We start from the raw sequence: 14,386 nt of genomic DNA on the forward strand, positions 1-14,386 counted from the left end.
AAAAGTACTTTACATGTTTAATCTCCATCACTCTAACAAAAGACTTACAAAACAGAACAGGGTCATTTGATACAGTTAAATCTTTACTTTCACCAGCAACCAAAAAGCTACTAATAAATTATGTAAATTTCTATTTCACATTCATTCAAAGTGCAAGCTTTCTGTAAATCAACCCCGACACAGTTTGGACAATTATTATCTTGCCAAAATGTGTATCTTGATTTTCATGCCAGCAGTGAAATTGGCACAAAAAGAAATCTAGAGAAGCAGACGAAAACAGGATCAAGTTCCGTCCTCGACCGTCATTCATCTCAGGTGACTAGTATCCATTGGCAACAATTAAGAATGGCTTCTTTTGAGAAGCTTCCCATTCTACCAGTTAAAATGAAAGTTATCTTTATGAACAGACTGACAATAAATGCCTGGGAACCAACAGCATAGGATATAAAAAAAACTCTCAGCTTCATCATAATTTTTACTGCATCATGCTGTAAAGTCCAAACTGTCTCATTCTGCAATAATGCTTCCAGAGGTGGTGCATCTTTAAAGGATTTGAGTTCTCAAAGTGGTATTTAGCTTCTGAATCCGATGGATCAAATGTCATCACCAGGCATTCTCATCCTCCCAGTTCAGGTCGTCTCCGTCTCCCCAGCCTTCTGCTTCAGTCTTTAAAAGGGAAAGAAAAACAAATACTAAACAATCATCACTGAGAAGTTTGTCTGTTAATGGAGACAAATTCTCCCTTTCAAATGTGCAATCAGTACAAACGTGTATCTACCAATGCAAACATTAGCTTTTTGGCTAATTATCTACTGCATTTGTATTTTTTATGTATTTATATTTAGTTTGCTTTACATAAGAAAAAAGTGCTGATATATTCTACAGAACATTTTTATGCAAACCTAAATATTATTGAGGAAGACGAATTTGTCCTAATTGAAACACTCACCTCAGTCAGGTTGGCAGCTGCAAACTTGGCAGTGAGTGTTACAGTGTCGATGGATGAGTCAACCTGCAGAGATGTTATGTTTTCCGAAGATGCTGTGGAAAGTCCAGCACCGCTCGCGCTGCCTGGTGTCTCGTCTAGTGGCAGCAGAGCTGGAGAGGACAGTTTGATGTCCGGCACCATGTCTGCAAACAAATCCAGCTCTGGGTCTTGCTCTACTTTTTTCTTCACCTTGATAGTGAACTCCTCCCCCAGGCCTCCAGTCCCTCCGTTCTTTGGTGGCACTGTCGGTTTGGACTTGGGGTTTAATGTTTTGTGTGAGTCTGTCTCTTCTTGAGCCCAGCCGTCGTCCCATGAGGAAGTGGTCTTGCTCTGTGTGGATTGTCTCAGTGCTGAGGTCAGTTTAAGGGGTTTGGAGGAACCCAGTCTTAGTGCTTCAGGAGCTTGTTGCACAGGTGTAGCAGTGCTCTCTCTGGGTGGTGTAAGTATAACTGGGTCTGATAACGGAGCTGTGGGGGAGAGATCTGATGTAGGTTCAGTGTCCTCAAAGTCGTCCCACGGCTCCTCTTCCACGTTGGGGTGCGAGAGCGGCAGTCTGCTGCTGACTGGATCTTCTCTCTCTGAGGTCTGAATGTGGATCTGGACCGACTGTCTGTCTCTGTTCTCGCTCTCCTCTGGGTCGCTCCAGTCCGGCCAGTCTTCAGCTGGGCGTTCTGGCCTGTCGGCCTGCTCTGGGCTGTATGAAAGTGGTTCCATGTCACTGTCCTGATGAAAGCCGTTCAAAGGCAAAGACATCTGTCTGCTGACATCTGTGAAAAAAGATGGACTAAGATTCAGGCGCAAGAATGCCAAACTGTGATCTTCTATTAAAATAATGAGAATGCAGGGGGTCGTACCCGATTTTGGTGCTGGAAGGTAACTTTTTGGAGTCTCCTTGCAGCCTGCTAAGTTACCCACATGACCCAGGACCAAGGCTTCATTCCCCGACGGTTTGGGGAACAGATTTAAGAACTTTGCAGGCTGGGCCATCTGAGGGTGGGAGCCTCCGACTATATGCACAGGGGAAGCTAAAAAAATAAAAGTAAAGTAAGATTATTGTCAACCAAATGTTACTTTTTTTTGTGTTTTTTTTAAACCTTTGCCAAGCCATAAATGTTCGCTCGCTCTGATCTGCTTTTAAAGAGATTTTTGTACACTTGAAACCCCTTATTAGCTTCTGTACAATCAAGCTGCTCTGGAGGAGATGAAGTGACATTCAGAATCCAAATCCATATTATCTAGTTTGAACTAGTTCACTTACAAAACCGGTTTGTTGAACCTTGTTTCCAAAAAGAAACTATTTAACAGACACCAACACAGCGTTCCCACTGTCCTGTGTAACTTACACCTTCAGCTTATCAAACACACTGCTGCCTGTGTTCCTGCTGTCGTCCAACAATCATTATTTGGACCCTCCATGTTCTGGCTAACTGTCAATTGGATGTATGTATTAGTTTAACTATAATGCTGTATGTTCAAATTTAAAATATAAATGAACACTAAGCCCTGTTGTCCTACATTAAGACTCAGAAAAGGGGAGGAGCATTATCAGTCTTATAACACTTCACACAACATTTGTATGGTCTTGCTCTCTGTTAAAACTGATTTCTTTGTTGTTTGCATTATTTGTGCAATACACATCTCCAATACAGTTTAACGAACCAGATAGTGAAGTAATGCATGCCTTAAACATTATTAACAGAGCAGCGTTCATTGCTGATGTCATCATTAGGTCAGTGTCACTTACTTTCAGGGGTGACTTCTGTTGACCTGGTGAAGTTAGGTGTGGTGCGTTTAAAGACCTTGCTTCTCTCTCCACCGACCACCACTTGAGCCCCCAACAGGGGCACCAACACTGCAAGACTCTGCAGCGTCATGGCAACCAGAGAATCATTGGAGTCTCTCATTCCTAACAAAACCTGCAGCCAGAAATACAAAATATCATGTTAGTAAGAGAGAACTGCATCATGACATTTACGTCTACACTTACATGTAAGACAAAAAAAATCACTTTTCTTACTTCTTGTTTTAGATATTTTTTTTAAATCATAATCCACTTTTTTAATATTGACAGAATAGGTCAATATTTTGAAGTAAGCCAGGCAGGCTCATTTTTCATTATTCATGCTAAGCTAAGCTAAGCTAAGCTAGTGTCCTCCTGATGCTAGCTCCAAAATTAATGGCTAGACAATAGCTTGCTAGTGATTCTGTGATCGTATTTCAGTAAAAAAAAAAAAGAAAAGAGAAAGAATGTATTTCACAATATGCCCAGCTATTCCTTAAATGCAGCTCTTTGTTAACCACTGCTGTCAGAGTTATACATTCTGGCACTACTTCACTACTCCACCTGAGGTAGGATCTGGTTTTTGAGTTCATCATGGGAGAAGAACTCGGCGTAGATGTGGATGTGAGCCAGCAACACGATCCGTACATGTTCTTCATTGACCTTGAACAGCTTGAGAAGCTGAGAAATCACGTGTTTACGGTACAGAGACACAGACAGCAGGCATTCTTCACCGATACCACCACCGACACTGGAATCTGTCCACAGAGACAAATAAAGAAGACGTGCATGAGCAACAAGCACTTAAGAGTTCACACAACAGTTGCGTCTGACAGCTGGAGTGTGCTTCTTTTTATTTGACAGGGGATTAAAAGATCTGAGTCACTATTAGCTGCGAGAGATAGAGTTCACTTAAATGTCATCCTACCCTTCTTTGGCCTTAGAAGATGAGGCAGGAAGCTTTTGACAGCCATGGGTTCTGCAAAAACGAGAGAGTTGAGGAGTTTGGGGACAAGGCGTGACGCTAGCAGCTCTTCAGGGAGACTCTGGACCCGGTCTAGAAGAAACCTGCACAAAAGAACATAATTAGCATGCTAAGGGGATCTTTGGCAAAAACAAATTTAGTTTAAATTATTCAAAATTGAATTGAAGGAGTGTATAACCCACATTATTAAACTTAGTAAATGTGGTTTATATCTACCTACATTATAACACATACATACAAATATAATGCAATTCCAAGAGAGATATATTAAACTTGTAATTTTAAAAAGGTATGGCCCTATATATATATAATACTCACAATTAAAGATCACACTCAATTAAAACAAAAAATTAAACAACATTTCTCACTTAAAGAATTCATTCTTTTCTTCTTCAGTCTTCAAAGTCAGGCTCTTCAGAAAGTTCATCACTTCAAGAAAGTCATTCCTATGATAGAAAAATGTTTAGTTTGTTTAAAAATAAATCATTATTAAAAACTACTAAAAACAGCTAAAGCAAACATTACAACACTAACCTAAAAAAGTCATGAGTAAGCAAGGAGCTGAGTGGAGGTCGGGACAAGGGGTCAGAGTTCAGCAGGCCCGCCTGCAGGGTCTTCTTCAAGCTGTCAGACAGCTCCTGTGACACTGGAAACAACAGACGAAAGAGATACAACCTGAATTCACTGATAAAATTTGACAATAGGGTTAAGGGCACTAGTATAGACAATTGCTTTTATATATCACAAAGCCATCACTCCACTCACCATAGCCATTCAGGAGGGAGATGAGGCTCTCCACCATCACCCCAAAAGAGTAACAGTCTCGAGAGTGAGCATTTTTGTCCGGAAGCATTTTAAAGCCCTCAACCTGTTAAAAACATGTGTGAAAAGTTGTAAACAAAAGGGGGAGTTGTTCTATTATTTTTTCTTTTGTGGCCTTTAATCTGCTTACCTGCTCTTCTGGAGGAATGCAGCTGGCCTCTCTCACATTCTGGATGCTTGCTAGAAACTGAGGAGTTGTGGAAAATTGAAAATCAAAACATACAACTGATAAACTTAAATGTCTGATGCAGGTGCAGACTGCATCTTAGGAACATGTTCAATCTCTTACCTCAGGCGTTGCTTCAGAGAACTTGCAGACAGTGTCCATCCCTCCGAGTTTCCAATGACCATCTTCACTGACAAATACAGATGAAATGCAGACGTTGTTGTGGCTTGATTTGCCCTGGAGGTTAAAACAGACTGATTAGGAACTTGTCATGCCTGTTAATTACAGAATTAGGCAGACAAAAAATTGCCTAGGACTACACTGAAGCATGAAACAGCCTCCAGGCCAATAGTTTTTCTTTTACATGCATCAGTGTGCTGGGGTTACTTGCATTCAGAAAAACTCTGCTTACCCTCTCATGGAGAAAGACAAGTGCCTGCAGGAGGTCATAGATGCCTGCACAGATTTCCTCTGGGGAGAGGCTGTCCAGCAGCAGCTCCAGGGGCTGCACACGCTCTGTAACCAGGTGGATGCCGCCGTCCTGCACCGAGCAGGACAGGAAACGCAGAAGACATGGGTGCCTCAAGGTCTTGAGGTGCTGCAGGAAATTAAAGTATTTGTTTATTTCCTTTAATGTGGTTGCCATGAAGCTAACAGAAAGCACATAAGAAGGAGCTGACTATGCAACCTGAGAGCCAAAACCACTATTTAGCATCTAAAATCAAATACAGACTGTGGTCAATGGAAAGCATGACGGCATATGTCATTGCGGCTGTAGAAGTGTAGGGCTTAACCTGTAGAAGTAAATGTTAAATTATTAAATAATAACGTAAGGGACTTTGGTAGAGGGTCCCCTGAGCAAACAGAATACACCCACAGGCGATGCCCCAACGTGGGCTGGGCACTTGTGCGTGGAAAACACACAGCAGCAACTACTACTACTACTAATATTATGAGGCAGCTTGACCATGCTGTACCTGGACAAAGCATACGTATAACTACCTTCGCAGCTTTGTTGACTTTGTCTTCATTGCCCTGCTTGTGAACAAACACGGAAGCAGGCTTTCCATCCTGGAGCATCGCCGAGTACATGGTGAGTCCGGAGGGCAGGGTCAGGAGCGGCTCCTCCAGGGTGCAGCCCCGCATCGCGCTGCTCTCCGCACCCATGGCCGCGCTTGTTCCTGGACCTGGAGGGCAATGGAAGTCAGGCATGCAAGCCAACGTAATATGTGACAATACGAACGTGTCAGTCGTTGAACATATAGATATAAACGTTTGTTAAAGAGTGAAGTCGACATACCTGTTTCACTGTATTGGATTAACCTCTACTATGCGAGTTAGTTAGCTTGTGTTGTTAGTTGCCTAGCTGGCAAACCTCGGCGCTACGTTAGCCAGCTTGTCATTGCTACGGTTGTCGGCAGCACTTCTGCCTCAAAACAATCATGCTAATCTCGGTTAGCCGCTAAATTCAGCGAGTGATACAATATGTCCACCCGGTTGGTAAAAAATGCATAACATAAATCCCTTCTCACTTCTTGTCAAATCTACGGTGCTAACTTGTAGCGAAAGCGACAAAGCTGCGCTGTAAACATAGAGACTTCCGGTATAGGACGAAACCACAAAAGTAACGCAGTGGTCCTTCAGAAATCTTTGCAAAGGCGTCACTGAGGTTAATTTTTAAGATTTTCGGACTAGTATTTCATTATTTATTAGATTTATACCACTTAAGCACAAAATGCAACATTAATCGAGTTGATTGTAAGTTTAATGGTCATACAAATTCACAAATACCCCTATTCTGAAAACTCTTGGTTGCAACCAAAGTGGTGTGAGATAACGCAGGTAGTAGCAACGTGCGAGGAGAGGTGACTGCCATATGGCAGTGTATATTGAAATAGAAACAGTCAGATTCTAAATTATAATGTTTGTGCTGCCTTGGTTTTGCGAGAAGATCGTGGTCTTTTATGTGTTTTATGTTATTTTCACCCGAATCACCAGTAAGACAACGTGAAGAACCCTGTAATAAAAGCCATATCAGCTAAATGTCAGGTGACAATTCTATAAAGCAGTTATGAAGTTCATGTAGTGATTAAAGGGACCGTTCTTATAATTTAGCTTCAATATTAGGCTTGTTGCAGTGAAAGAGCAGTTGTTAAGAATCATATAGCCTACAGCCAAATGTGTAAACACCAGTATCCCGAATTCCCCCCCTGGGATCAATAAAGGATTATCTTATAATATAGTGAAGGAACAGCAATAGACATAATTCGATGAATATTTCTCCTTCATCTATGGAATTTTCTATTGTTGCTTATATGCATGGTTTATCTGCCAACATGGAAGATCATATAAGTGATTTACTCTATACAATTATATTAGAGTTGATGGTAACATGAAATGGTAAATGTCACCACATTGCTACCATAAAGTGTGTTGTTTTATTTGTGTTAATGTGTGTGCGGATTAAGTTAACATTATATTATTAATATAAATGTATCAATTGATAGTCTGGGTTAGTTGTGTGCAGAGGGGAAGAGCCACTGAGAGGGCACCATATTTATATTTAGTATCTACTTTTCTATCTTATCCTGTTTTTTTTTGTTTTTTTAATTTTTATTCTATATTAATTATTTCTGTTTACAACTTAATTATTTTTTCATTACATTTATTTGGCTTTTGTAAAACAGTTTAAAGTAGCACTGTATTTTATATGTACAAATAAAGAACTTGCAAAATCTGAGGTAGAGGTTATCTTTTCATTTATGCAAGTCACCTATTCTACTAAAGATCTGTTCTGGTGTTCTCCTCATAAGGACACAGTCATTTATCAAAGGTCTTCTGTAACAAATGAAAATAAACTTTTCAGAGGAAGTGACGGTTTTGACTACAAGAAAAACTGGGCTGGTTACCTTAGTAACTAACCAGCTGCAAAAAACAGACTCTCTGTGGCTGCTCTCAGTGAGAGGAGGTGGCAACATGGAAGAGCTCGGTAAGACAGCTGTCACACTTTACAGCTCTGATAATGTACTAATTGTTAGAAATGTAATGACTATGGTTATTCTAAAACTTTGGTTTACAATAACTGTACAAAATAGATTTGAAAAGTAGATTTGATCAGGAGACTGCTTTACAGTACTCTGTGACTCACATAGTGTGAACGTACACTTCTGCACTTTAAAATGTTTTTCAGTGTGTAATCCTTTGAATATTCTCTTTTACACTTAGTTTAAGTTAAGTTATTCTTTGTCACTTGCTTTTATTTAGTAAAGTATGCTGTCATTTTAGTGTATCTACTAATCATTGTAATCTGATAAAGTGTGCACAATTCAATTTAAAGAAAAGATTGAACAACAAAACATATAACCCTTTGTCTTGAAAAAGAAATGGTTTGATACAATTTCACTATGTTACAAATGAAAAGATGTGCATATTTTTTTTAACGTGATGACTTGAAGATTAACGATAGTGCCATAAGGCCCAACATCTATATTTCTTTCAGCAGCCATCTTGTCTTCTTCCCCACTAAGACAAATTGCTGAGAAATATCTTCACATTTTCTTAGATGTTACGTCTAAGAATACAGTGTAAAGGAGTGTTATATTTTGTCATAATATTTTGTCACCAGCTTCTTGCTACATTCTTAAAAGTTTCGCTTCTGCAGCACGCCAGTAACCACTTCCTGAGGAAGCCGACTTGCATGAAGCAACCTCAAACTGATCATCAGTACCTTGATCTGAACGTCGAGGTGCACTTTATCTCACTTAGCGGAACAAATGTTTTTAAGTACAAGCCATACGTGTCCTCTGGTTTAACAGTTAACAAGAAGTACAATAAACATGTTTTAGTGGTTGTGTACTGTACATACAGTCTATATGTATGTTATGTGTGTGTGTGTGGTTAAAGAATAATGGCCTGATTATGACAGATTTACTGTTGGAGGAGCTGGCCCTGAATTCAGAGCGTTCAGAGAGTGTCGATGAGAGCAGGAGCAATAATGCAGCAGGTGGAGAGGTGAAGCACAAAAACTACAAACACACACTGTGCCATTAATATCTTTCTGATCGCTGATCTTGAATGTATTCTCCTCCAAACTGCTGACAAGTTAACATCCAGCGTTTGAAACTTAAAAAAAACTGCTTTTAACCAAACCAGATGATCAAATTAACTTGTAATCTTGACACTTAAATCATATCAACTCCTGCTTATTGTTGTTGCTTGTGCACAGGTGTCAGATGCAGTTTATGCTGGACTCGCCAGGAAAGAAAAAGGCCCGGTCTGCTCAAATGTGTACAGGTGAAGCATAAGCCCGAGAGTCCTGTTGACCCCTGACCCCAATATGTTTTAATCATGAGATCTTCTGCTTTTAAAGCATCTTTATTTACAATACATTTATGTGTGTGTAGACTAGTATTAGTACACTTTGCTTCTTTCCTACAGTTCATTGTTCCACATGACATCAGTGTAAAACATCACCTAAGGCCTCAGATAATCTTCTGACACACAGTTATGCCTCATTATTAGACAGTCAGTGTTCAGTTCCTCAAGTTCATTAAAAAAAGCTATGACATTATGCTTCCCTGTTTGCTTCTGTCTGGGTTTTAGTGATCTGCCTGCTCCTGTGGCAGCTTCCCCGACCCCAAGCTCGCCCACTCTGGAGCTGGACTCCATCCTGCAGGATCTGATGAGTCTGGGAGAAGAGACACTGCTTGCAAGTCTTTTAATTTATGAAATGTGACAATAAATGTGACTTACATTTTTGGGCATATAAAAGATTAATCTGAAACAAGAAAATAATGCAGTTATTTGTGCTTATAGGATTAGAAATAATATGATAGGCTGGAGTGGATGTATAGTAAAGAAACCTTTCACAAAGGAATGTCGTTAACAAGATCTACCAAGAGAGGGCAGCATTGCACTAATGTCAACAACCTCAATGCTCCAACACTAATTGCCGTTTACATTGTTAAACAACTTCCTTTAAAACACATCCAATATTTGCCGAAAACAATTGACATGTGTGCTTATTTGCATCATCATTTTAGGAACCGGAGTCTTCTCCGACGCCTCCACCGCTTGCACAGAAACAGTCTGTGAAAAAGAAAACAGGAGAACATCAAGAGAACAAGGAGAGCAGCAGCAGCAGCAGCAGCACAGCCGGTTCACACGCAAAGGCCGTGAACACGAGCAAGAAAACTGATTCTATAGACGACCTGCTTGGAGGGCTGAGCTCTGACTTGGAGAAGATTGGCGTCCGCACAACGGCCAAGGGCCACTGTGCTTCCTGCAATAAATGCATTGTGGGAAAGGTAGAAAAAGTCACATAAGCATTGCAATGTATGTCATGCTTACACATCAATAGTACAAAAATAGTTTAGTTCCTTAAACTCATTTCTATTCCTGTAGATGATCACTGCGCTGGGTGAGGTGTGGCACCCTGAACACTTTGTGTGTGTGGCGTGTAAGATGGAGCTGAGCACCACGGGCTTCTTCGAGAGAGAGGGACGGCCGTACTGCAACAAAGACTACCATCAGCTCTTCTCTCCTCGCTGTGCTTACTGCAAGGGGCCCATCCTGCAGGTGACAAAGTCTTTCTATTCAGAATCCTACATAAGATGTAATACTTATCATGCTCATACACACATATTCATTCATTTGTTCTGTCATGTCATTAGGAAATACTCAATAATCATCTGGGGATTAGATGATGACATACAGTAGCATAAAGATCATGTATTCTAGACGTGTCCAACATGTCATCTTAATAAATTAAGCACTAAACCATAGTGGGATTCTGCAGTCTGCTGCTGTAAACCAAAGTCATTTATCAGACATTACCATGACTTCTCCTTTGATTTATTTCATGTGGTTCACTTCTTAATTTAGTGCTTCTTGACATCTGAACATGTGAGATGAGACAGACCTTTGTAATTGTTTAAAGAAGTAAAACCATGATGTGATATTTCTGTGTCTGGCTTGTTTAACAGAACATCCTGACAGCTCTGGACCAGACCTGGCACCCCGAGCACTTCTTCTGCACACACTGCGGAGACCTGTTTGGACCTGAAGGTGAGAGGCTCGTAACTTCAGCAAACAGTTGGAAATAATGACGTGATGATTTTATGTTTTATAAGTGGGAATGTGTCTTGTACCTGGCCCAGGTTTCCTCGAAAAGGACAGGAAGCCATATTGTTGCAAGGACTTTTACCACCTCTTTGCTCCAAAGTGCTCCGGCTGTGGGGAGTCAGTGAGGGAGAACTACCTGACTGCAGCCAATGGCACCTGGCATTCAGAGTGCTTCGTCTGTGCGGTGAGCCTCCTACCTCAGACCACACACGCGGCTCTGGCTCGTGCACAAGCCTGGGAATAAATGAGAAAGATACCCACACATTTGCTTTATTTGCAACATTTGGACCGCGAGGCTGATGAAAACCGTATGCCTGATGAATACGTTGCGGTTGAAATGATGCAAATAAATCAAGGAAAGCATATTCCTCAGCGTGGGTATCTTTTACATTCTCTTTCAAACTGCTTGTGTTTGCAGCATCTGGACAGAAACGGTTCAGTGTGCAGCTTTAATTTTGCTTTACTCAGCTTCGAGAAATAGTTAAAAATGCTCTGACTGGGTAGCAATTTTCGTGTTTCATGGTCGTCAGAGAAAATCATTGTAGACGGATCATTAACCTGAACGTGAAATACATAAAAAGCAACCCTCCTACCACACAATATTGCATAAATAACACTAAGCTTAACAACATCACATAAAACATGGGCTCCATCCCAACATGCCTACCTAACCCAGTCAGTACTGCACTTATAGCCTCACCAACACAAAAAGTAACTCACCACAAACACAGATTATAAACATTGTTTTATATGAAGCAGCCATTACCAGCCAGGGCAGGATGCTACTCGGCCTCCGCTAACCTAAAGCTAACTCCAGAGGGCAGAAGGTCGCACACTTCATTAAGGGGATGAAGTGGACACTCAAAACTGTTTTAATGAAGCACCTGCTAAAAAAGTACATATGCTCCTGTGATCTTTCTGGCCACTCCGTCTATAATTTGCTGCAGCCTGGTCAAAACCCCAAAAAGGCGAGGTTCCTTTGGGTGCATCCATTATCTATACCGCTTATATCCTGTTCAGGGTCATGGCTGTAGCCGATCCCAGCTGTCATTGGGTGAGAGGCGGGGAACACCCTGGACTGGCCACCAGTCAATTACAGGGCTGACACATAGAGACAGACAACCTTTCACACTCATACCTATGAGCAATTTAGAGTTGCCAATGAAGCTACCGAGCATGTGGACTGTGGGACAACCCACGCATTAGCAACCTTCTAGCTGTGAGGGAACAGCGCTAACCGCTGCACCACTGTACAGCCCTGAATTCATAGTCAGTGTTAATGCTTATACAGATTGCAGTGCCATTTTTCCAAATAAGTTTGCTCTTAAGACTTTTGATTGGGAACCATTTTAATTGTATTGTAGTCTGCATGAGAGTGTACTATAATCACCAATCATGCTTAGCTAGTTTTACGAAAACAGCAACACAACAGACTTTCTCACAGTGGACATTTCTACTTGTTAAACACAGGTGTTCCTCATGTCATTAGTGGACTGCTCCATTCAGGGCCCTGTGCCGGCTGGCGCACTGACACATATACGTAAATGGACCAGCGCCACTGCTAATATTAACATTTACACCTGTGCTTTTTACTTCTATGACACAAGAGTCTGCCAAGAGAAATGTCTGTTGTCAACCACAGGAACATGTGCAGCTTCTCCCCTGTACAGACTTGTGTAGTCCATGCTCTAAGTGAAGGACATTACCTGACCTTACAGCTGTGGTATTATTTGAAAGAGGTTCAGCAGTAGTGTTAGAGTACATACGGCTAAATCATAAAATATAGCTTGCATACATATGAAAAAAACATCCTTCGTGTTACCATCTCTTCCTCTCTTCCCTCATCCCTCTCCCGTCGTGTCTCCTCAGGACTGCCTGAAGCCCTTCACTGACGGCTGCTTCATGGAGCTGGACGGCAGACCCCTCTGCTCGCTGCACTTCCACTCTCGGCAGGGGACTCTGTGCGGGGGCTGCGGCGAGCCCATCACAGGCCGCTGCATCTCCGCTCTGGATCACAAGTTTCACCCCGAGCACTTTGTGTGCGCCTTCTGTCTGCGGAAGCTCAGCCAGGGCGTCTTCAAGGAGCAGAAAGGGAAGCCATACTGCTCGACCTGCTATGACAAACTCTTTGTGTGAGACATGTTGAGCATAAGGTACAAATACTGCAACAGAATCTAATCAAATGCTGCATCATGATCAATGTTTGGATTATAATTTCCCAATGGAATTAGCGATAAATTAAAATGAGGCAATGATACTATCCTTACAATACAAAACATTACATCACCTGTTTTTGCATTTGGTACAGGTGAGCAATAAATGTTCTATTTCAGCACGTCATGCCCAGATTGAGGTATCTGACATTTTAAGCTATTTGGAGACAATGAAGAGTGGAGTGTAACATAAAATGTGACTAAAATTATTATTAGATTATGTAAAAATAACAAGTAAAAAATGGTAACATTGTAATTAAATGAATGACATGGTTGTAAAACAGGAGGAAAACACCCACTTCCCATGCTACGAAACTTTTCATGTGTGAAATTTGGACGCTTCTAAAAGGTGTGCTTCTGACACTTAGGCTACATTTTATAGGATTTCATATTTCATGATGACATATATTTATAAATGGAGAAAGAAAAACACAAGAGGTACAGTTTTAATCCATGCTTTCCATTAAGCTCTCCCCAGTTTGCCATCAGGCTTGGCATCCTCTCTGCAGCATGCAGCAGCTGTCTATGTGGCTGATAGCTTGTATTGGCAGTGGCTGGCATCGAAGTTTCCTCTTACTCTGACTTACCATTCGGCCCCTGGCATGCGATGGATTCAAACAGCCTCTTCATTCTCCACACAGGCTCCTTTATAGACGCCGATGGAAGATTAATGAAGGTGTTGAGGTGAATAAAGGTGATTTAAGAAGCAGCTCCTTCACATTACTGCGTCTCTTCAGCAGCTCTCTGTGACTGCTGAGGGACGGATCAGACACCAGGTGTTTAAGAGCAGAGTTATGTTTGATGGTGTTGATTGTATGTGTGGGCCTTTTTTATTTGTTGCCATTATTTCCTTTTTTTGGCTCAATCCTACCAATAAAATCGTGTGGACAATGTTAGAGAGTCTGAATTTCCTCAGCTGTCGGAGGTTATAGAGGCGCTAGCTCGCCTTCTTAACCTGACTGTCAGTGTGTAACGACGTGACCCAAAGTACTTAAAGCTGCACCCTCTCTACCTGCATCCCATCTATCCTCAGTGGACTGTAATCTCTCTGTTGTCTCCTCCTAAAGTCCCTGATCAGCTTCATGGTTTTGCTGGCGTTCAGGAGCAGGTTGTTGGCCTGGCACCACTGAGACAGGCTTTCAACCTCCCCTGCATCCTCTGAATCTGCAGGTCTTTAAACACACCCTCAAGGACAATAAGACAACTATCATTCCATTCACTGTATCAAGATGTTTTCTTTACACAACTGATTTTAACACAATACTAAAATAGACACAAATTAAAGGTAGGATCATCAAAGGTAAAGTTT

At 41.4% G+C, this 14,386-nt stretch overlaps 2 protein-coding genes across 2 annotated transcripts; one reads left to right on the plus strand and one right to left on the minus strand.

Moving 5' to 3' along the window:
* Nucleotides 1–4: 4 nt before the first annotated feature.
* On the minus strand, nucleotides 5–6,306 carry scyl3 (SCY1-like, kinase-like 3). The gene is made up of 14 exons (XM_069679949.1): nucleotides 6,042–6,306; nucleotides 5,744–5,928; nucleotides 5,154–5,339; nucleotides 4,865–4,978; nucleotides 4,706–4,762; nucleotides 4,519–4,621; nucleotides 4,288–4,399; nucleotides 4,122–4,199; nucleotides 3,697–3,836; nucleotides 3,333–3,526; nucleotides 2,733–2,904; nucleotides 1,843–2,013; nucleotides 950–1,755; nucleotides 5–666 (listed from the first exon to the last, which is right to left on the minus strand). The coding sequence occupies exons 2-14, from the start codon at nucleotides 5,906–5,908 to the stop codon at nucleotides 604–606; spliced, it is 2,361 nt and encodes a 786-aa protein (XP_069536050.1). The 5' UTR covers nucleotides 5,909–5,928; nucleotides 6,042–6,306; the 3' UTR covers nucleotides 5–603.
* Nucleotides 6,307–7,695: 1,389 nt separating this feature from the next.
* lpxn (leupaxin) lies at nucleotides 7,696–13,973 on the plus strand. The gene is made up of 9 exons (XM_069680688.1): nucleotides 7,696–7,730; nucleotides 8,667–8,752; nucleotides 8,967–9,034; nucleotides 9,344–9,449; nucleotides 9,784–10,047; nucleotides 10,145–10,318; nucleotides 10,726–10,807; nucleotides 10,900–11,048; nucleotides 12,734–13,973. The coding sequence occupies exons 1-9, from the start codon at nucleotides 7,718–7,720 to the stop codon at nucleotides 12,998–13,000; spliced, it is 1,209 nt and encodes a 402-aa protein (XP_069536789.1). The 5' UTR covers nucleotides 7,696–7,717; the 3' UTR covers nucleotides 13,001–13,973.
* Nucleotides 13,974–14,386: the final 413 nt, after the last annotated feature.

Source organism: Semicossyphus pulcher, unplaced genomic scaffold (assembly GCF_022749685.1).
Source record: "Semicossyphus pulcher isolate SPU_LCO1_2020_fin unplaced genomic scaffold, fSemPul1.0.p SCAF_4, whole genome shotgun sequence".
Classification (NCBI taxonomy): domain Eukaryota; kingdom Metazoa; phylum Chordata; class Actinopteri; order Labriformes; family Labridae; genus Semicossyphus; species Semicossyphus pulcher.